The sequence below is a fragment of the Aplidium turbinatum genome, chromosome 11, assembly GCF_918807975.1.
Source record: "Aplidium turbinatum chromosome 11, kaAplTurb1.1, whole genome shotgun sequence".
Classification (NCBI taxonomy): Eukaryota; Metazoa; Chordata; class Ascidiacea; order Aplousobranchia; family Polyclinidae; genus Aplidium; species Aplidium turbinatum.
The window spans coordinates 16,135,053-16,158,732 of NC_137482.1; the positions used below are offsets into that span (position 1 = coordinate 16,135,053).

The window sequence follows — 23,680 nt, forward strand, 5'->3', positions numbered from 1 at the left end:
GGAGATGTTGCCATTAAAATTTGTATCTTGTGTACAAAATTTAAATAAAATGATGAAAATTTAGGATCCAGATGCTGTTTCTTTCAAAAAAGACAATATCCAGATCGGATCCGGTAACAAACAGAAAAATCTTGTAGCGATCCGGTTCCTGTACATTCTCTGGTATGAGCTCTCGATGTTGGGTTGCTTAGCGAAGGCAAGTCGACCCTTGTGTTCTATCAGAAACAACTTAGGTTTGTGGTACGTAACGAAGTACAGCAAAATCCCGAAAACGGATTTAGCTGCTTCGTGCCACAAGCGAGTCGAACCAACTCCCTTGACCAAGAAGCTTGTTTGTTCACGTAGTCACGCGCTAACCAACTGAGTTTGCACGCAATATGCTTGTATAGAGCTTGCAATAGCCTATGTTTGCAATAAAGCTTTGCAATGTATGCTTACAATAAGAGCTTGCACGCAAGCACACCACATACAATATGTCATTGCCAGTAGCATTGCTGGTCGTAGTGGTGCCAGATGTTTCGTCCCTGAGATCTTTCGGCATGGGCCTTTCTTTCGCCCCTCGGCACTTCGGAAATTATCGCCACATTTTCTGGTTGTGCGGATCATCGTGGTTCGGATTTTATTTTATTTGAAGTCCACAAGAGATGAAAAATCTTTTGAGCCTGAGCTTCGAAACTTCATAAAAATTTGATGACTTGGGAGATAGGCTAATTTACCAAAGAAATAATTTGGCAAAAATATTTAATCTGACACTTTAAGAACAGGGGAGAAACAACTGGCAAGCCAGGCGTGGTGGTCCTGAGAGTAGTCTGCTTCAGAACCCGGCCTGGAATGATTTTTAGAGCCCGTAAGTATTCCAAGAAGTCCGGGAACTTGAAGAAATCACCTCGTATTTGTTAGATAGGCTGCGTTTTTTAAAGACGTTTCTAAATTTGGAGTCTGAGTCTCATTGGTGCTGGGCAGTGGTCCCATCCACAAATTTGAAAAAAACCTAGATTTTATCTTAAAAAAACCCAGATTGCCTAAAAAAAACCCAGATGTTCATAATAGCTAATAGAAAAGCTTTGAGATGTCTACTACACTTTCTGCTATCTTTAAATTTTGTACCACCCATCGACTATTCAAATACATTTCATTCTAAACTTACAAGATTTATTTTCTGCAAGTCTTTTTGTCCTTGGAGTCGTTTTTCATAACATTGATGGCAAACACCCTCCATTACTTCGCTCACCAATTTTCTTTTAGGTTTCCAGGTATGACAATTTTGCCCCGCTCTTTTTATGGCCTGTTTTGCTATCAACAAATCTTTCACAAAACTAGCAATTGAACCAAAACTAGTGATACTCACTCAGCAGAGCAGCCTGGTAAAACTGCAATTGAACTTGACTGAAAGTCATTACTGGTACTCAAACTGGAAACTGAATGCATTACTTGTGATCAAGAGGGGGAACTAGCTTATAGCTTTCAAATCAGACAGAATTTATTTTAGATAGGGAACGTTCAAATATTACGTAACGCTTTTTTTCCGAATTTTTGACCCCCCCTCCCCCATGTAACGCCAACGTAACGCTTTTTTCAATCCCCCCCTCCCCCATGTAACGCTTTTTCACTACGAATTCAGCACAAAAAACTACCATTCCGTACTCGAAAGCGTTACGTAACGTTTTGCTTGAACCCCCTCCCCCCCCGATGTGACGCTAACGTAACGCTTTGCATAATCCCCCCTCCCCCTCGAAGGCGTTACGTAATATTTGAACGTTCCCATAGGCTATATTTTGTAGCGAAATAATTACTTAGAATGGTTAATTCAGCTCGCGCTTCCTATAATTTTATGCAAAATCAATAGATATTTAAGAAAAGTTAAAAATGCAGAAAAAAACCCAGATATCAACGTTTTATATAAAAAAAACTTAAAAACCCAGACGGGTAGCAAAAAACCCAGATCTGGGTTTAAAAACCCAGGAATGGGAGCCCTGGTGCTGGGCGTCTGGGCTCAAATTATTCTCTTAACGGTTTTGGTCATCGCTAAAACACTAATTTTACTTACTAACGTTTAAAATAACTTACCAAATTTAGTGGGGAGAGCAGAGAAGTTTTAGCCGGGAGGTAATTGCCCCCACTTTCTCTTGAAATGGCCTTGTCTGCTGTAGATACAAACAGACGTGACACCAGCACACAATAACATGTCGATATCACTTCTATTCTATGACAGCCGAATGTTCTGATCATGATTTCTAGTTCAGATGGTAAAAATGTTTAAATTATACAACGTTATTGTAACTCATGCAAACCGTTGGTTTAAATAATGTACATTTTTTCTTATCTCCTTATGGACTTTGTTCAACATGTTGGCAGCTGTAATGATTGTGGGCTACGGCGTTGTTATGTGATAGTTTCGCTACGAAGATGATGCAACAAAATGTAAGACAAAGCACAGGAAAAAGGCTGGTAAGAGGAAACCTTTTTCGCAGGAAATGCTCGCGGTTAGCGTAGAAAATTTTCATTCGCGTTTTCATCGGTTGTGGAAAGGATTGAAATATTTTAGTAAACTGATTTCTTTGCGTTGTTATTTGTCAGTCAGTTTTGCAGAAGCAACAGACCTACTTTGTCAACGAAACAATCAGCAAAATGTGTGGAATTTGGGCTTTATTTGGTTGCAGTTCAAAAGACATACAGCATTATGCAAGTGCGTTTAAAATTTCCCACCGAGGACCAGATTGTTATCATCTGCAAAACATTAATCGGCTTCAAAACTGCACAATGGCTTTTCATCGCCTGTGTGTTGTTGATAACGTCCGAGGAATGCAAGTGAGTTTTTCGGGTTGTAAAGTAGTTTAAACGAACGGTTGTATTGAGATGTATATGTTCTGTAGGCACATGCAAAGTTATCTATGGAGTAAGTTACCGATTAATACTAACTGTCCATCAGCTTTGTTTGTAGCAGAAAATCTTTGCGATTTTTTGTATTGTTTTCACTGTTGTTGCCGCCGTTGACTTTTGTAAGCTTGTAATTAACACGTCATTAAGTTTGCTGTAAACGGATTAGAATCGTATCAGAAGTTGGTAATTCTGTGGCATAAAGGCAATATCAACTGTGACAAAAATGTAACGGACATTTCATATAGTCCTAAGCACTTGCCGAAATAAAACGTAAGATTGAACCACTACTTGCGTCACTTTGCTCAAAACAGTTTTAGTAGACATAATTGGCCTTCTACGGAACTGAACCAACCAGTTTGTAATTCATGACTAAGCCTACGTGTAGGATTGTGAACAGTATTAAATTACCCAGTGATGACCTGCTGAGTAAAAGTTGAATAGCGTTTTTCTTTTTCAGCCCATGAGATTGACACAATATCCTCACTTAACCCTTATGTGCAACGGAGAGATTTATAATTTTATAAAGGTACGTGCGCTTGTTTCTTGTCTGGAACATTTTCTAACTCCAAAGTTGGACTGCACCTGTGACAAGCAATTTATAGACTGCTAAGTCAACTCAACATATTTTGATTGTTTTCTTTGCAGTGTACTTAATGTGTTAAAAGTCCACCAATGAGTGAGAACCAGCGGCGTGTTACAAACAACAAAAGTAATGACAATTGCACTGGAAAGCTGTTGCAATTTCAGTTTGTCAACTAAATTCACCATTACTGCTCTAGCATTATTCAGACACTTTGTGCGTTAAGCTATATTAATACACAGCGTATTGTGTGGCTAAGCTTCTGTAATGAATCCTATTCAAGATTAGCTTAATTGGTTTGAGCCTACCATTAACAATTAAATTTTTATTTGTTTGTAATTATGGAATTATTGCGCTGTATTATTTGTTTTAAGCGTAAATCTTTGCTGATGTAGTCTATGCAATTTATTGCTTTGAGTACTAAAGCTCACCCACATCAAATGTGTATCCACTAAAGCAGTGCTCTTTAACGTTTTTCCTTTCAAGGCGCACTTTTCCAATCAAACACTGGGTGATTTCATGTCACTCGCCCAACAGCAGACATGGTGCATGCTTGCAAGCCTTGTCACCAGGGTACGAGGTGGTATGAAAGAACAGATTTTGTGATTTCTGCGTTTGTGTGTGCCACAGTATGCTATTCAATTGTGTTTGGATTACATTTGAATCTAGACTGGATTATAACGAAATGGAAACAGCGCTTCCTCGCACCATCAACTTTTTAAGCTGAGCTTGGCTTGAACGTTTAGTCAGATTGATCTATCACAAATGTTTCTTCTTATTTGAACCACACCATACCATCACGTCATCCTGTTTTCATAGTTAGCGCTCTGCATGCTGCTGCATAATGTTATTACTTCTCGGACTGATTCATTGTTTGAGTGTTCATCCAAAAGAGTGATGAAGTGCATAAATGACTGAACTGTAGTGAAACTATGCTACTCACGAGGTGTGAATGTTGTCGACTTCTCGTTCTCGCACAACTGTCCGGGCAACAGTTGCCTTGGTTCAATTGTTCAACACAAACCGAAACTGGAATTATTTAAGTTTAAGAAAAGTAATCAAATGGAAACTTTCGCTCAACTTATTTTACAAATTTTGTATGTCTTCATGCGGTGTGAAATTCATGAATTGGGATGGTAGACTGCCTTCTATCCTATCATCTTTAATTCCTGACATTTTCCATTCCAAAATCTGTCTTTTATTCCATCCCATATTCTGCTTGTCACTCCCATACATACGTTGTCTACAATTTTTGGTAAGTCTTTGTACCCATTCACGCCTGTGGCTGTTGTGGTACACCCTCAATGCAACGTATAGCTTACCCTTGTTGAAGAGCACTGCAAACTGTGCCATGGAAACAAATGCATCAATCTTCAAATGCCCAGTCAATATTTTATTGCAATTATTTAAAATTGTTATATCCAGTCTATTCATTGTTTACAGTTGAAAAAAGAATTTGGCTTCAATTTCGAAACAGCTTGCGACATCGAAATCATTCTTCATCTTTATAATAAGTTTGGAATTGAAGTGAGTTTTCTGAACATTTATTTAAGGTTTAAAAGCAACTGTAGTGACTTATAGTCATTCATATTTTTACAGAAAAACAAAACAAAAACACAGTTATGTCTAAAAAAGGCAGACGTAATCAACGTGTCCACCTGTTGCGTTAAAAAGTGTTTTTTAAGCAACATAGTAGACTAAGCTCATAGCAGACTATAACTTTTGTGCACTGCCCAACAGATATGGGGTACTTGCAAAGGAGGTACGGTACCCGCCTACCTACATTTCATAGTTTTGTTGAAAATTTCTTGTCTATATTGGCACATTGCATTGAGGTTATTAATATTTTTAACAGAAAACTGTCGCTCTGCTGGATGGTGTGTTTGCATTGTTAATATTGGACACGCAGAAAAACCAAGTGTTTCTCGCCAGAGACACTTACGGTGTTCGTCCTTTGTTTTACTTTACTACAAAGGCTGGAATGTTGGGGTTATGCTCTGAGGCAAAAGGTTGGACTAGACACTTTGTTTCGAATTTAGTACATTTCATGTATTTTTAGGTCATCATAAATTTGTTGTAACATTAATATTCAATTGTCAACCTATTGTTTATGCTTGTGATAGTTTACAATAATAAATCATAAAAGTGCTTAGTCAGTAGCAAAGCCATATAGACTGATGGTCTACCGATGATGATGCCGAGGTTCTCGCTTTTTAACTTGTAAAGCTGCAGTGGGCTATATCTATAACCTTGGTGGCACGAAATGAAATGAACGTGCAACTGAGTGGAATGTCAACAAGTCATTACTTGATCTAGCCCCGTAAAGAAGTCAGTTGTGTTTGATTGACGAAACGTCGAAATAAATGCAGGTCATCACCCGAAACACCTTACGATAGTTTAGCTTAGTTTCCTCCAGAAGAGCGTCTCATGTTATTGAACTAAATGCCTAGTGAACAGCCTCATTCGATTTTTGTGCAATAACGATGTTTACTTTTTTAGGGTTAGTAAATATTCTAAATGTGAAAAATGGCGACGACAAAACAAAACTGCTTCAGTGGTTTCCTCCCGCTCACTACATGACGTTCAGTGTTATTGAAGGAGGTAAAGTGAGGTATGAAAATGAAGGCAAGTTTCACTCTTTCGCTGATCGACCAATTCACTGGCAGTATCAAAACTTAAAATTGAGTCCAGGTGAGTTGCTACTTGCTACCACTTTAGGTTAAAGCTTTTTAAATGTGAAATGTTGCCCAACTTGATTAAGACCTTTAGCAAAACTGAGGGTTTAATTTGATTTCCGTGTACGATTGCAATCGCTTAACTTTTTTGCATAGTTCACTTGCAGAAGCCCTGAGTCGCCGTGCAGATCTGCAGTTTTCGGTGTTGTAAGCACGCTCTCTAGTCTCTACCTTGCATGATCAACCACATCAGCGGTTATCAAACTTTTCCAAACATTTTGCTTGGCGGACCCTTTGACATTTTTTGATGATTCGGTAAATTTTTATGATCAGTTAGAAGATAAAAAAAATCACAATAAAGCTTTACAAAAAAAAAATCAAAGAGGAAAAAAGCCTTTGGAACAAAAAGCAACAAAAACACAGTAGCCTACAAAAATAAGATAAAAAGTAAAAATCATCAGTAAAAGAGCTAGTGAAAGTAAAGAAAAAACTATCAAATACCAATAAAAGTTTATTGAGATGGCTGCACTTGTTTTGCTGTAATTAATTTACGACTATTTGGTTTGGTCTTCGATAGCGCAACTTTCCTGTCGTGCGCTACTAGATGCTACCTTTTCTGTCAAACTATCATTCTGTTGCAAGAGATGTCAAAAACTCAGTGGAAATCTAATCATAATAATTCGGAAAACAATATTTGTAATTTGTACCACGGTTGGATGATCGTTAACGATGCTCAGCCACTACTGGACGTATATGAAACTCATTATCGCAGGTGCCTACCCAGTTACTTCACAAACCCCTCCCCGGATATGTATTTATAGCATTGTACAAGCAACATATGTAATTAAAACAAGGGGAATTTATATCATAGTTCATTAAGTTCAAATCTATTTTAAATATCGAATCAAAATTATTAAAAATGAGCTTTTGTTTTGCTGACCCTGTGAAACTGCTATACGGACCCCAATTGGTCCGTGGACCCCAGTTTGGGAACCGCTGGACCAGATGGTGGTATCAACTTGGAAAATAGAAGATGTTATCTTGTTTTGTAACAAAAACGAAACTGGGATCGACCTTGCTGACAAAATGGTGAAAACATACCTTAGGCTACCAAAAAAACGAATAGATGTGGTGTAACATTTTTTTTTGAACATGGTTGATGTCTTCTCCCAATGTGTTCATTGTGTGGCAGGAACTTAACGGCAAGGATAGCACAGTAGGATGATAGTACAACAGAAAAGGGTTAGAAACGAAGGTTGATCTACTTTACGCTATATTAGTATTATGAACCAGCAGCAAGCATAAAGTTTGTGTGTATAGACTAATCTGCTAAAGTCTTTGAATTTTCAGAATCTTGCAACGGAGCCCAATTGTAAACCAAGCGAGTTGTTTTTAATAGGCAAATCGGAGGATTGAAATGCTGTTATTTTACAGATCAAACCGTGGAAGCGATCAAAGCGAATATTCGTGTGTACTTTACCAATGCTGTTGAAAAACGTCTAATGACGAGCCGGCAAGTGGGAAGCCTTCTTTCAGGTAACATTCAGCTAACGATGTTTTTCGAAACATTGAAAATCAAAATTTATTTGAAATAATTGATGTTCCTAGTGTAAATGTGAAAGATAACAGTCCGTTTAAGAGCTAGATTTTTTCGCAGGAGGTCTGGACTCCTCAGTAGTCGCTGCTATAGCTGCCGCTAAACTAAAAGAACGAAACAGCAAACGGCCTTTGCCAACATTTTCAATTGGAATGGGTTCAAGTCCAGACGTTGTGGCAGCAAGAAAGGTATGATGGATAGCCAGGGTGACCAATGTTCAGATCTTAATGGTTATATTGCATCACCTATATCAAAATTAAGCGAAACACTGGATCTATTTGTTGCTTCCGATAACTACCGTTGGCTTAAACCAGTTTCCTTGCTTCCTTTCACGTGTTGGCAAGCTATTAGCCTATACAACTAAGTAAGCTCCATATCAAAGCGTTTTTAAATGCTTATCTTAGACAAACAATTTTCTCAAAATAAAATTTCTTTCGACAAGTATTTTTATATTTGCTTGCAGATAAAGGGCATGTCATTATATTTGTTTTTACAGTAGTAGGCTAGGGGCTAGGTAGAGGTAGGCTACAGCCTACAGTCTACACCCTACAGTAGGCCTACTATGACGTATGAATTTAATCTCGACTTTCTTCTAAAAGCATTATATAGGCCCTGTAGGCTACTACAAACAAATTCACTGATGTAGGACTGTAGGTCTGCGTTACTTTAAGTTATAATCCACAAAAGCTAAAATGCCCATGAAATGTTTCATTTACTGGGTCTTCAACTTTTTATTGGATTATCATTATCATTTTTCGTACAAAAGTGTTTCATGTATGTGACATCTGAGTGACTTTTACTTGATGTGATAAATTTTTAGGTAGCAGAACACATTGGAAGTGAACACCATGAAATAAGCTTTACACCTGAAGAAGGTTTAAAAGCGATTGAAGATGTTATTTATGCAATCGAAAGTTTTGATGTGACTTCTATTCGAGCGTCCATTCGTAAGTAGCCTATGTGAGTTTGCATTTGTGAAGAATAAATTATAGAAAAGATAACCTTTTCATAAAAACACGTTTTGTGTAAGATTTTCTTCGGATAATTAGGCTATAGATAATGTTCATAAATTATAGATAATTATCGGAGTCAAAACTTAAAATTTTTGTGTTTTTTTGCAAACCAAGCAATTTGAAGTTTTGATACAGTTTTCTTCTATAATTACTTGCATCTTTTTTTCAGCAATGTATCTTCTGGCAAAGTACATTAGTGAAAAAACGGATATTATTGTGGTTATGTCGGGAGAGGGCGCTGATGAGTTGGCTCAAGGTTATATCTATTTCCACAAGCAACCGTCATCAGAAGAAGGAGACAAAGAAAGCAGGTAGGCTACTTGGTCCTTTTAAAAAGTAGGGGCTTGATACCTTCCTACAATTCCTCATTTGCTTGCTCTACTGCCTTGCACATAATTTGCAACCTTTATTTTATGGAGTGAAGATAACCCCCCCCCCCCCTTTAGCTCAGTGGTAACGCGCCCGACTCAAGATTATGCGGCGCTGGTTCGACTCTTGGGGTGTGCGCTTGAGCAACACATTTCAGGACTGCTTTCCATTCAGCGTCACTTAGTAAACGGAATAATTCCTCGGCAACAGGACTTCAACAATCGAAAACTTCACTCTGCCAATCTCGGTAACCGGCCCTGCGTCAAGAGCCTCTACAAGTATGCGAAACTGCCAGGAATTTGTCCGAGGATAAAGATTCAAAACCAACCAAACCAACTATTTTTGTCGCACACTTAAGGACGTCAAATTAATCAAAAAAAAAAGATGGCAAGTTATGTTTTTGGCAGTAGGCTACAGCGAGCAAATGAGGGATTGTATAAAGGCATCAAGCCCTTAGCCTGCCCTTCAAAGGAACCAAAAATAAAAACCTGGTTTACGATGTCACTACGTTATTACTCGACTTATTCTTACTGCGTTGAGCAAAAGAGAACACAATCGGTACCGTTTTCAAAGTCTTTGGCGTGACCCAACCTGGAACCGATCTCAGATCTACCACTAGTATTTTAGGGTTGGTAAATTAATAATTATATTTTTATTCTATTTTTTTATTTTTTTATTTTATTTATCTTTATTACTGTTTGCTTTGTGCTGCAGGTGATATCAATCTTATTTTTACTGTAAAAAAACTTCGAGAATTAAGTGGGCTACAGGGTCGATTTGTTGATTAAGGTGGAAATTAAACCAAATCAATTTTACATTGCTTTTTGTCAGCAGCAACGCCTAACTGCAAATGCTTGTATGACATGTCATTCAGACGCTTGTTGGAAGACTTGTACATGTATGATGTTCTACGCACGGACCGTTCCACTGCGGCTCATGGGTTAGAAGTTCGAGCTCCTTTTTTGGATCACGCTTTCACATCTTACTACTTGTCTCTTCCAGCTGAAATGCGAGCGCCAACGGTTGGTGATCTTTCTGTTTTGTTTTTTTTTAACTTGCCACTGCTTAGTTTACTTCAGCAACCTTTGTAATTTTGTCGCAAATTTTTTACTTTTGTTGGTTTTGTTTAGAGCATTTCTATCAATGGAATCAATTTAATTAGGCCTACTTTCGCTTCGTTTATGTTATCATTAGATTTTTTTCTGGCTAATTAACCTGCGGTACTGTGTAGCCTAAGTAACTTTTCTTTTTTAGAAGGGCATTGAAAAATATCTTCTTCGATCTGCGTTTGACCACAACAATCTACTTCCTGAAGAAATTTTGTGGCGGAAAAAGGAAGCATTTAGCGATGGAGTTTCTTCTGTAAAAGCGTCATGGTTTGAGATTTTGAAGCAGCACATAAACGATCAGGTAAGGTAGCCCACGTACGCTTCATCTACCCTAGGTGATGACTGCCGCCAAAAGCGTTCCTTAACATTTAAATTTTAAGCTGTCGTGTAGGCTCTTAATGTGAAGGCTTACAGTATCCTATCCTCTTCTGTAGGCCAACTACAGATGATAGTTCACATGTAAATTAACCTACGCTTTATAGCCTAGGTACCCTTAAAGAGTCTTACACGTTGGCACGGTAGGATTAATGTCCCACAAGTAAGAATAAAGTAATTTTGCGGGTTAATCTTTTCAGCTCATAGTCTACACGTGGCCTATACAATGGAATCCCGGTTAACGACCACCCCAATAATGAGACCACCTTATTATCATGGTTACTTCAGGTTCAGGGTGGTCTTAAATAGCCTATTTCTCTATTAGCAGTGGTTCTCAACCTTTTTTAGTCACGGAGCCTTTTTAATACATTTTCAAGCCTGCGGAGCGGACCCCTATCTAAAATTTCTTAAAAGTTCGATCAGAAAATGTTCAACGGATAACTTAGGCTACTGAGGGGTAGCCTATTTATTGTAGGCTAATACTAAATATAGGCTACACAGATAGCGGATGTAGTAAAAAAATTTTGGAGGGCAGATTTTCAACAACGTAAAAAGTCCTACATCCTATAGGGATATGATCAACCATATGTTGTCCTGTGGTGGTCAGATAAGCGGTGTGTTCCACTGTAGCCTATGTATTCAGTGGCCAAAATCGAGGCTTTTAACCAATCATTGCTTTTTAACATAGCCTACTGTAGTTATTTTTAGTTTTTATTGGTGTTTATGAGGTTTGTGTGTTAATCATGATCGAAGAGTATTTATATTTCGATATTAGCCTACAAACAACTTGTTTCTGATTGAACTCTAGGATGTAGCTTAGCCTATTTGCCCAGTGAGTTCACAACAACCAGAGCTCATTGTGGAAAAAAATTGTAAGTCCATTCAAACAACATCGACCAACCGCCAGGTTCCCCGCTAATTTAGCCGTAGCAAACGTTAATCCTAAAATTTGTTGTAAGCATTAGTCTACGCGACACTCAACATATTGCAAAGATTTATTTGTAGAAATTGAAGCACTGCGTTTCCTTTTACGCATCTTTTAGCCTATTTGGTCAATTAAGTTCATCTATTTTATATATTTTTAGGTTACAGAGGAAGAACTTTCAAAATCTGCTGAGTTGTTTCCACATTGTCCTCCAAATACAAAAGAGGCGCTGTATTATAGGAAAATTTTTGAAGGAAAGTTTGGCCATAAAATGGAAAAACTGATACCATACATTTGGTTGCCAAGGTGGATGGGAGACATCAGTGACCCAAGCGCAAGAGTTTTATCTTGCTACGAAACCGATGAAAAATTGTAACTATTGGTTAACAAATACCACATCCACCATTAGCTTATTGCAGGGGTCGGTAACTAACTGACTATCAGGGCGCGATTCAATGCCGGTCCGGCAAGTATTTATTTGTCAATGCCGGTCCGACAGCCGACACACGAAAAGGATAAATTACGCCATTCTTTAAGTTAACAGATATTTTTACAGATTTGCAATTAAGAGCAACTAATAATGCTAGTTATCATTTTTTATTTTAAAATTTTTTAACAGTTTGATGATTGATTTTTGAAAGTAGGGGAAGACGGGGCAAAGCGGGACACTTTTCGTAAAAACGTAATTTCAGCAACAGTGATGGTTGGATTTAGTTAATTTCTTTTTTAATCGAAAGCCTTAGTTGGTCAGCATATTTGGTTCGAAGATCAAGCGGAATCTTTCCACTGTTATAGTACAAATCAAAAAAAAAAAATTTTTTAAATGTCCCGCTTTGCCCCAGCCGTGGGGCAAAGCTGGACACTTCATTTTTGCATGATTTGGTACTGTTTAACCGCTTCTCTCAAAGACAACTTCTTGCTTTTCACATCTTCTATTGCATTCTTAATATTGATAGCCTATCCGTCCATTTACCTATTTCAGTTTTTCTATTATAGCGACGAACCATTGTCAGAATTAAATTGCGTAGGCCTACCGGTACAATATAAATGAATGCTGATAAATATTTTACAATCTTGAAGGCTAAAAGAGTTATTAACAAAAATTCAATCAACAGAAGAACCACAGATACAATCTAGACTTCTAGAGTCTCATATTGCCCTAATGCACTGTCCCACTTTGCCCTAATAAAGCTGTCCCGCTTTGCCCTAAAGTATAGCCTTTAGAAAATAAAATCTATGCTGAAAACTGTAGGCCTAAAGTTTTAGGTAAAAGTTGCTTTTGTTACCAATAAATGCTGTCTCAATGTCTAAGATAAAAACAAAGCTACAAACAAATTCGCTTATGCTAACGAATGTGGTAGCTACTTTTCTATCTTTTTCTCATAACAAACCATGCCAAAACACATTTTGCTTTCTCACGACACGCGTTGTGCTCTGCCAGTCGCCATTTTTTCACAGCAAATACAGTTTATAGTTGCCTAACTAGTGCTTCCGGTTAGAGGGAGCCAAAGAATACAAAACGTGAGAAATCGCGATGTCCCGCTTTGCCTCGTCTTCCCCTAACTCAACTTAGGCTAGCGGTAGCCTACCTTTAAATAAAAAAAAATGTGTAGGCAGCAAAAAAATAAAAAATAGTCAAAGTCATGTAATTTTCACTTTGTGTGTTGCTACATGTACTTGAGAGGTTACTGATATTTTTTTATTCACTTATTACCATAAATCAGTTTGTGCTGCAAAATGATTGCCGATCCCTGCATTATTGCATACTTCGTGCAAAAATTGCATTTGTTATTGGAAACATTGATTGCCTAGCAATATTTTTTCGATTGTTTTCAGCTCACCCAGTTTGTACAAAGAATTTAGATTTGTATAAAGTCAAGCAATTTTGTAGGCTACCGGTAAGACTAGAGTGGGTGAACGCACGTGAAGTAAATAGTCAATCGCTATGTAAAAATCTGCATATGCATAAATATCTTGCATGATTAGTCTATAGCCTACTTATTTTGATTAATGTACAGTGGACATTTGAAATAAAGTAGGCTACAGAATTGGCTACCGGTGCTGAGATTTTTCGTAACTTTGAGACTGTTCTTAAAATACAGAAAACTAATATTATTCAAGGTAGGCCTACTTGCAAGTCCAGATTAATCAATTACTGGCCCGCGGGCCGCATGCGGCCCGTCAAAGAAATTTGTGCGGCCCGCAAAACAATTTGACAATCGCTCATGCATTAAAGACATCTCAAAGCTGTTTTATGCGTTCACTTGTACCCCTTTCCTTTGCTATTTTCTTGCCCTAAATACTAACTTTCAGGGTTTAAAGTTAGAAAATATGAAAACTACAAGGTAAAGTTGTGAAAACACCATATTCACCAACTTCACCTTGTATTTTTAATAGATTCCAATCTATGTCGTTACGATCAAAAAGTTGTGTGGCCCGATAACTCATGTGTAATTGACAAAGCGGCCCGCGACCGCAAAAAGGTTTGTCACCCCTGATTTAGACCTACACCCCGTGTTTTATGGAAGAAAAGAGACAACTACCCACCCCCGACTGGTAGTAGTGATAGGCCATGTAGGCTACTATTCAGAGCTAATTAATGACGTGCAGAATCTTGTGTTGATGTTTGTCAATTCAACCTATTTATATTATTTTCAACTGCGACGAAGCCATTTTGATGCCTCAATGTTGGCTGTTCGTTGATCTTGCTATTTTTGCGTTTTCAAAATCGGTTGTTTCAAATGACTAGGCCAGGGCTACTCAACTAATGTTAGCAAAGGTCCATTTTGACAAGTTGAATATTTTTGCGGTCCGGTGAATATTTCATATGCAACCACGAAAATTAAACAACCAGTAGCTTACGAGCCCCGAAACACTATTCAGGTAGTAGGCTAGGCTATATTACACGACTTGGATTTTTGTCTGACACAAACAAAGAAATAAACAAGGAAAAAATGTATTGTGTTTCTTTGTAGTGTAGCTGTGTGGATCGCCCATCAAAGAAGACGGCAAAGCGTTGGGGGTCTGGCGGCGAAGCCCCCCAGCTCCTTGGATAATCATAAAAATTGCTTTTCCCTAATGAAAATTTGTTTAAAGAGGCCGTAAAATGTGGCAATAAGGTTATTCTTCCAGAAGCCCGAGGTCCACCTTCAACACCCAGAAGGTCCGGATTCGGTCCGCCAGTTGAGTAGCCCTGGACTAGGCTATCGGAGCTGCTGACAAACACATAGGCTATCTTATTTATAGGCGATCATTACAATCTTTTTAGTCTGTTACTCTCATGTGTGATCCAGTATTGACAGGTTTTAATACCCATGCAAAACAACCTCCCACATTACTTAATCAAATAGGCGTAAGGCTAATGTTAAAATTGGAGTTTGAAACTTTAAAGTTTTTCCGAAAGACCTTTACCCAGCTCCAGTGCTCTTGGCCATATCAAAAGATACATCCAATCCAACCCAGGTTGGTCCAAGACTGCTAGCATGAAGGGCATTCAGTTCATCAGTTACTTTTATTTCTAACCATCACAGAAAAACAGTAGGTTACCGTACCATCTGCGAGTGCTAGCGTTCAACCTAGGCTGCTGAAGCTCACTTGATTTCCATTGTTACATCTACTTTTCAAAATGCAGCCCACTGTAGGCAGCCTATAATTTGGATATGAAACTTCTTATTAGCATGTTTTTTGGACAACCATCAATCATTTGTATGAAAAATAGCCTACACCACATTGAGATTACACATTACCGGTAGGCTATGTAGACTACAAGCAGACTGCATCTCCTTACACAGGTTGAAAAAACAACTGCAAAAGCTCCAGCTTTTTACAAAGTCTATATACACTCTGCTTTTGCAAAGTTGACTATACCTTGATAATTAAGTTCAGGAAACCCTTCATTGCTTCACTGGAGGCACAGTTTTGAATGGTTTAGAATCTGGTTTGGTTTTGAATCTTTATCCTCGGACTGACAAAGCCTTGATTAGTTATTCCTGGTAGTTTCGCATACCTACTTGTAGAGGCTTTTGACATAGGGCCGGTTACCTAGATTGACAGAGTGAAGTTTTTCGATTGTTGAAGTGTTGTTGCCGGAGAATTATTCCATTCACTATAGGTGCCGCTGCATGGAGAGCAGTCCTAAAAATGCGTTACTCAAGCGCACATCCCGAGAGTTGATCTTGACCTGGGCGCGCAAGCACGTGACCACTGGATCCGTTACTGATGTTTGGTTAGACCAGCCAACGATTTTCTGAGGTACAAAAACGTACCATTGGACAATATAAACGATAAGCCGGCACACTGTGTACAACATAGGCCTACGACTCGCAAAACGTTTATTGCGCCCGAGGCGATTCAAATATTCGGTAGCCTACCCTATTTAATCGTTGCAACCAGTGTTTGCCTCGGAGGGATACAACAACTTTTAGAGATTTATGTTTTTTCGATTATTCTTTCATTGTCGTAGCGAAACTTTTTTACCGCCCATTAAGTTTTAAAAACAACAATGAGATGTAGGCCCATTTGTAATTGGCTACGCTCATTCGATGGTTGCTTTTTAGATGGGGAGATTTTATATTTTCCTATCTAGGCAGTAAGAAAATAGTCAAATTACATAAACGCTGCATCAACGTCAGCATGTAACACGCCAAATATTATATAGTATCTTGTGTTGCGCCCCTTGTAGCTTACAGGCTTGAATTACACAACGGTGAATTGAACAATCACAAAGTATTATATCTAAACCATAGGCTAACATCTTTCTTTCTGATAATTGTAACTTTCATTTAGGCACCAGGGAAAAACTTTACATCACATGTATGTTATGTATAATTTATTAATGAAGCTGGTTGAGCATTTTTATGGAGAACGACAGTAAAACACGACGCGAAACCTTACTCGAAGATAGAGTTCTCACCAAGGATGAATTCATGGCGGCTAGCATTGGGGATTGTGAATGGCTGGAACAAAGCTTACGAGATGGTCATGATCCCAACAACTTTGATAAACATGGCCTTGCTCCAATTCACGTAGCGGCTCTGCATGGACGGCTGGAGTGTATACAACTGCTAGTGAAAAAATTTGACGTTGATATAAACCTACCGTCTTCAAGCGGATGGCGTCCCCTTCATTTAGCAATCAATAAAGACCACGAAGAAAGAGCATTGTCTTGTGTTGAGTGGCTTCTGGAAAATGGTGCAAGTGTAGAGAGTGCAAATGATAAAAATCTCACAGTCACTCATCAAGCGGCATCTGAAGGTTTGATTGACTGTTTGCAAGTATTACTTGATTACGATGCACCGATAGATACACGAGATTCCAGAATGCAAACACCTTACAGTTTAGCAAGGTTGTGGGGTCATAAGGAGTGTGCACGGCTCGTGCAGCAGGAGGAATGGCAACGAAAAAAAGAAATCGAGGAAAACGAGAAAAAAAAGCTGAAAAAATTAAAGAGTAAATATAAAGGACTGCAACAAGAGGCACTTCAACAGCTACAAAATGAACAGTTGTTCTATAATAACGTAACGTTTGGAAACTGGCTTGAAGAAAAAGGATTTACAGGCAATGCCGTACCCACATACATGAATGAAAAATCTACTGAGCAACTGACTACAGGTATGACACAACGACTTCGCTTTAGTGGTGGTAATGGAGATTATGCTACTAGAATAGAAAAATTTTACCTTGGAAGAGAATCTAACTCTAACACCCAGCACACATCTCGAAATCGCAATGATTCTATGTATGTAATTGTCCCAGAAAAATCTGCAGTGTTAGGCCAAGGTAGAACAACAGACTCCATAGTTCAAAAACTTCTCGAACTGGGGGACATTAAATCATCAAAACTTCTGGGACTTGATAACGTTAAATCATCAAAACAACTTTCAACACCAAACCAAATGGAAAGACTCCTTGTAGTTGGTGGTTTAAAGTCATCAAAACAACTAGGCCTATCGACAGAACACCAATTGGCCAAGCCTCGTGCAACAAATCGCACATCTAAATTCAGAAAATCTAGGAAAAAAACAATAAGCGTGGAAAAGAAACATGAAGTAACACATGAAGAATCTGAGCACGTTCTTGACTCATGCATGGAGAAGATTGACTCATGCAATGAAGAAGACACTGAGTTTTCAATAACTGTTCCGTCATGGAACTTCAGTACCAACGTTAACTCTGATCCAGTCACAGATATAAGAAATCCAGAACCAATACCTCTCAGTACAAAACCATCCGAAGACAAAGTCATCATGTTGTCAGCAACAGCTAATCTTTCCATACATTTGATAAAAGATGAGAATCGCAAGCTTGTGTTAACAGTGTTACGACCTGGAGGAATTGTTGAAAACGCTAATGTAATCATTCCTTCTCTCCCTGCTAACATTATTCGAAAAGCTCTGGGTGGAAAGCCGAAAGAACGGATTCAAATACCGGAAGAGTTTGAGTGTATACATATTTATGATGTTCAACGCAAGAGACGACCCAAAATATTGCCTTATACAGAAATTCCGTGGCACTTGAAGGAATTTATGGATGGATGTTGTATGCATTGTGATGGTTATTGTATAAAATATAATTAAACAAGCAGTGAGTTTTGCTGAGTAGTGCAAATCCACCAGTCATACTTTGTGGTAATCACCATAAGGGAATAGTACGCTTCGAGCAAGGTAGCATATTGTGACTGTTTCAAGCTTAAAGTTCATACAACAACCTACCAAGTAGAAACCACAAATAGGATTTAAAATCATTTGTGATTAACACATGTGAGAGCTCATGTGTTAAACAAAGCAAACCTTTCTCACTAGAATTAGAGTTTCCTTAGTGTTCACTGGGGCTTCTACCAATTTTTGTAATACGGCACGTGGAATAAAGATATTACGTAGAAGCAATCCACCTTTTTATAGTTACATTATTTCTTATTGTTCATCGGTCGCTGTTTTAAAAACGGTTACCACTTTGGGGCAAAATGGTTGGGAGAGGAACGCCTGGTCAATCTGATTAAAACATCAAAAGCCCAATAAAAACATACTAACTCATGTTATTGTTCAGCAAACGCAGAGGATAAAAAGCAAGCTAGTGTTCAAAACGTTTGCTGAACATGAGGTTAGCATTGTCATTTTGGGCTCTCTATTTTTTAACTTGTTACGAGTTCTCGTGAAAGATAAAGCAATCATAAACTTTTCCTCAGTAATCACAATTACGGTTAGTTTAGCTACGTAACACTTGCACTCAGAATATGCTATGGTTTCTTAATGGTAACCATTTTTCAAACAATAAGCTATGTTTAAGTTACTTTCAGCGGTGGGATTGTATATACAATGTACATTTGACAGTGCATGAACAAAAGAGCTTTCCGTTGCAACTTATGTGCTGTTTTGAGTTTTGCAATTGCATTATTAAAATAGTAAGAGAAAGGGTTGATGAAGCTTACTTGAAACCACAATAAAAATAATTTGACTTTCCATGGGGCTATTGTGGATACAAGGGTATGGAAGAACCCATAACTGCCAACACCAAACTTTCAAAAGTGTATTAATTGCAAGGTTCATATTCCAAACAAGCACAGTTTGCATGTCACTGGTTACTCTTAGTTACTCATCTTCATTCTTAGTTACTCTTCTGTCGCATTTAGGGGAGAAATTTTCCAGAAGCATACCGTACATGTGACACTGAAGTTGTAATTACACTGTAGAATATGTTGTAATTACAATCAGCTGAGTTGAATGATATTTTCATTGCGCTGTATGCAAGCTCAAATGCGCACTAACAGTGTAGGCCTAGCTTCAATACAAACACCAACAATACATGATTTGTAAGCTGTGGGTATATTATACAAATAGTTCATATGTTTTTTCATCCCACAATTTCTCCTATTGAAAGTCTGCATCACAACTATACAAGCTTATATGCCTAAGACCTTGAGCATATGTTGAACAATGCATACTAGCAGTAGCCTAAATAAATCTTAAACTAACAGATTATTTCCAAAAATTATTAACCTTGCCATCATCTTGAGTATGAATTATATTCGCTATGTACATCACAATAACAGCAAATGAACAGACAAAATCTCACCCAAAAATACAATGTTTATAATATAAAACACACTTTAAAGCTACCAACTAACAATTTAATAAAGATTCCCTCAGCAAATAGAATATGACTAAAAAGAAATTTTAGCTACAAGCAATGCCGGGGTAACAAATAATATTGAATTGTAATTTCCTTTGCAATACATCGATAAACAATATAAAGTTTCATCTGGTGGGATTTTGTCTCAGTTACTTATAACAAAGCATGTATATGTACATGAGTATAGAAAATGCATGGCTACAATACAATCCATGTATCATTCATTTAAGAAAGTGCACAAAAAACATGGACAATGGATTTAAAAGGTTCTTGTCTTCAAAATCAATCAATCAAGTCTATTTCGGTATAGCTCCACATTCATTTTCTTCCACATTCAAAAACGCTCCAAGAACTGCTAGCATCAAATCTTACATGACATGTGATGACAAATCTTAAATGACATGTAGTTGTTGAAATACATAGTCAAATTGAATACAAACAACTGACAAATTTGCAGAAATCAAATTCACCATTCAATTTCATTTTCAACACATTAGCAATAGCATACAACATTAGTTTCTCACTATTTTTTTTACATAACAAAATGTAAGAGATAGTTGGTCTGTATTAATGCACAACGAAACTCTTTGTTGATTAAACTTCTCTTCAATTAGGAGTTATAAAACTATAGATCACTTTATGATTGGGCTATTTAATAATACCTAACTTTAGGTATTATTAAATAGATGTGCACAACAGTAGAATACAGCTTTTTAAAAATGTTTCTCTCTGTACCAAATCTTGTTTTACCTAAATTACAAGTATATTAAACAAAAATAGTTGAGTAGATCATAAATTCACTGTATTTGCAGTAAATGAAATGGAAACAATATATACTTAACTTACTGTCCATTTCTAGTCAGTGAAGAATACTGTATGCAGAAATAGTTCACATAGAAATCTGCACTTGGAATCTTACAAGGCGTGATACTTATAAGACTGTTCTAAAACCTGTAAGGTCATGTTCCAAAAATGTCTTAAATTATGAACCTCATATATAATATATTATATGTTATACCGTAAATATCCTAAATCAATATCCTAAATGTCAAATAATCAAGCAAACACCAGTTTATAATTATTGGCATTAAAATTATAGTACAGGCCTATATTTCTACATGATATACCATGCAGCACTTTAAAAACATTAATGCTTAGCTTGAATTTTCTGTTTGGGCCATCATAAAATTCTATTGGCTTTTTAATTGTAAAATAGCTGTGTTTAAAATATACAACCATTTATTTTATTGGACATTCAGAAATGTTTTGACAAAAACAAATTCAGTCATGGTTGTATTTTCATGGTTGCATCATTAACATCATTATGCCCTTTGCATTAACAATTAAATTTTCTCAAGTGTTTCTCATAAATTCAAGTCAATGCATTAAAACCCAACATGCTTTAATCACATCTGCCTGATTAGTCCATACCTGTAATCAAATCCTACCTGTAACAACTTGTTGTCATTCACAAAACTATGTAACAAGACTGAATAAATATGATACAAATATTTTGTAGCTTGCATGCATACCGGTAACATGTATGTAACACGGATTTTAAGGTTTAAACAGTATAGAAGATTGTAAATGCAAGGATGGTCTGTTTTAATAATTGTTGCAAAAATGAAACACAATGATGTATCAGCATGTTCAACATTCCTTTAGAAAATACTTGATCAATAACTTTCTGTTTGTAACTCAATTACAGTTCATCTTAAATGACTGAGTTTCGTAGTAAATTTCAGTCAAAAATAACTGTGAACCTTAGCGTTGAAATGTCTTTCCTGAAATTGTTTTCTTTTCCTTGTTTTTATCTTCTGGTCGAGCTCGATTGAGAACCTTCAAAAAATCTGAAGTTTTTGCTCTCATTCTTTGATGCATGTAAGCCTTGCTGCACTTGATGTGGTAGTGCAAATAGTTACGAAATGTGTGAATCAAATCAATGGTGTTGTCACGCACATTAGGCGCAGTGTGTCTTGGAAATAAGACAAATGTAATGTATCCAATATTATCTCCAACTGCAGCATTTTGACCTTGCAATTCCAGTGGAGGATCTCGGTGGCTATATAAAACTTGGGGTGCTGTTTGGCTACGGCGCCTGCTTTCCTTGAATTCTTGCATAAAAACTTTTCCAAATGTAATGTCAGATTCATCACGAAAAACTGTGCTAAAAATCACAGTCACGCGATCCTTTTTGGCTTCAACATACATGGTTTCATCATCCCGATAGTTTATTACTGCCCTTTTACCTACTTCACCACTAGATTGTGCTTCAAAATATTTTTCAAAAACTGAAGCAAAGCAATTTCTCTTGAACTGCCCAGCTTTCTTGACAATATCTTTGAAGTTTGTTGGAACTTTTGTGAGGTCATACAGCAGAGTCACGCTGAATCCATCTTCTGCAGTGGTCTGGTAAAAGTCGGCATATTCTCTTTTAATGAGTTCATCTGCCCCATGTTCCAGCAAGTCCTTGTAAAATTTTAATCCAATACTTATTCTAAGCTTAGATTTATCGCCATTTGGATTCGAAATGTGATACAAAGCTCCATCAAAGTCGGCTACAGTCACTTCTGTGGAGTCCTGTTTCCCTCCTGCAACAGCAGTTTCAAACTTATACGTAAGAGTATCTTCAATTACTCTGTTTGCAGTTTCCAACAGAATCATGCTTTCTGATAAATGGCAAGAAATGTACCCTACAAAAATTGTAAATCAAAATCTGAAACGATGATGCTGCCACAATACCAGGAAACGCAGTCAGTCATCAACAAGGAGTGCCAAATATTTTCAGAGTTGCCATTGAAGCAATATTTAACGCTTTGTTGATGATGATCTTTGAAGCTTTGTTGAGAAAAAAGAATTGAGATGGTTGTGAGTCAAACGAATTTATTTTCACACAATATTTGACTTTCTTTAGAAGGTAGTTATATTTTTCTGAAGCGTGTATTGCACGATTGTTGTTGAATGTACATTTGTTGAGTTCCATGTTTGTTAAATGAGTTGTAGCTTAAAAAATGTTTAAATACATTTCGCTTCGTGAAAGAAGAAGCTTCAAGGTAGCGACGCTGATTCGACTCTTGAGGTGTGCGACTGATCAATACACGTTAAGGACTGTTCTCCATTCAGCAGCATCTAATGGATGAAATAATTCCCCGGCAACATCACTTCAATAATCGGAAAACTCACTCTGTCAATCTTGAGGACCGGCCGCAAATTTTTTTCCCACGAACTTTCTGTCTCATTTCCATATTTCTGTAAGTGTAGCCATTACTGGTTACCGCAAGTATCAGTTTTTACCAATTCATTTTTTTTTTTGCGCGATTTTCAAAGTCAGCAGCCAATTATTGCCATCCAGGTCCAATTCTAAACATTGAACATTAAAAAGCGCAACCTACCTGGAGAGTGGAGACACACCTAGTCTAATCAGGTTTAAACAAGTTGAGAAAACAAATTGATTCTAGTCACCATTACACTTTACAGATTTGCGACCAATTTCTTTATTGCCAACTTTTGCCAAAATTTTCGAAATTTTTTTATATAAACAGATGATGAATTTTATTGACAAATATAATATTTTAACCCCAGCTCAACATGGTTTTCGTGAAAATGATTCAACAAGCTTAGCATTGACAAAAATTTATGATGATTTACTTTCTAACTTGAATGATCACAAATACACATGCTCGGTTTTTGTTGATTTAAGTAAAGCTTTCGATACAGTTGATCATGGCATACTTTAAAAAAAACTTCACCATTACGGCCTTCGTGGCAAGTTTTTAAACGTTTTAACATCTTATCTAACAAATAGAATGCAAAGTACAAAAATTAATGGTAAGAATTCTAATTTCAATGTTGTTAAATGTGGTGTCCCACAGGGGTCAATCCTTGGTCCCTTGCTTTTTCTTCTTTATGTAAATGATCTTCCAAATGCATCTTCTTTTTCAACTACACTTTTTGCTGATGACTCAAACTTTCATATGTCAGATAAATGCCTGTCATCTCTCCAAAAAAATGTCAATAAAGAGATAGGAAA

At 37.2% G+C, this 23,680-nt stretch overlaps 3 protein-coding genes across 3 annotated transcripts; 2 read left to right on the forward strand and 1 right to left on the reverse strand.

Annotated features, from left to right (window-relative positions):
- The first annotated feature begins 2,522 nt into the window (after nt 1–2,522).
- Nucleotides 2,523–14,798, forward strand: LOC145779308 (asparagine synthetase [glutamine-hydrolyzing]-like). The gene is made up of 12 exons (XM_082590862.1): nt 2,523–2,808; nt 3,338–3,406; nt 4,904–4,987; nt 5,316–5,469; nt 5,960–6,151; nt 7,570–7,671; nt 7,793–7,920; nt 8,553–8,679; nt 8,915–9,056; nt 9,989–10,136; nt 10,369–10,524; nt 11,684–14,798. Exons 1-12 carry the CDS (start codon nt 2,629–2,631, stop codon nt 11,897–11,899), a joined length of 1,698 nt encoding a protein of 565 aa, XP_082446988.1. The 5' UTR covers nt 2,523–2,628; the 3' UTR covers nt 11,900–14,798.
- Nucleotides 14,799–16,312: 1,514 nt separating this feature from the next.
- LOC145780140 (uncharacterized) lies at nt 16,313–18,127 on the forward strand. The gene has a single exon (XM_082591852.1). The coding sequence runs from the start codon at nt 16,380–16,382 to the stop codon at nt 18,096–18,098; it is 1,719 nt and encodes a 572-aa protein (XP_082447978.1). The 5' UTR covers nt 16,313–16,379; the 3' UTR covers nt 18,099–18,127.
- Nucleotides 18,128–19,180: 1,053 nt separating this feature from the next.
- On the reverse strand, nt 19,181–22,410 carry LOC145780141 (actin-related protein 2/3 complex subunit 2-A-like). The gene has a single exon (XM_082591853.1). It carries the CDS (start codon nt 22,312–22,314, stop codon nt 21,415–21,417), a length of 900 nt encoding a protein of 299 aa, XP_082447979.1. The 5' UTR covers nt 22,315–22,410; the 3' UTR covers nt 19,181–21,414.
- Between the last annotated feature and the right edge of the window lie 1,270 nt (nt 22,411–23,680).

Excerpts from the sequence above, each read along its gene's own strand:
- LOC145779308 (XM_082590862.1), top strand. The coding sequence starts at position 2,629 with ATGTGTGGAATTTGGGCTTTATTTGGTTGCAGTTCAAAAGACATACAG. Across the intron at positions 7,921-8,552 it reads ACGTTGTGGCAGCAAGAAAG|GTAGCAGAACACATTGGAAG; the intron begins GTATGATGGATA and ends ATAAATTTTTAG. Across the intron at positions 8,680-8,914 it reads TTCTATTCGAGCGTCCATTC|CAATGTATCTTCTGGCAAAG; the intron begins GTAAGTAGCCTA and ends TCTTTTTTTCAG.
- LOC145780140 (XM_082591852.1), top strand. The coding sequence starts at position 16,380 with ATGGAGAACGACAGTAAAACACGACGCGAAACCTTACTCGAAGATAGA.
- LOC145780141 (XM_082591853.1), bottom strand. The coding sequence starts at position 22,314 with ATGATTCTGTTGGAAACTGCAAACAGAGTAATTGAAGATACTCTTACG.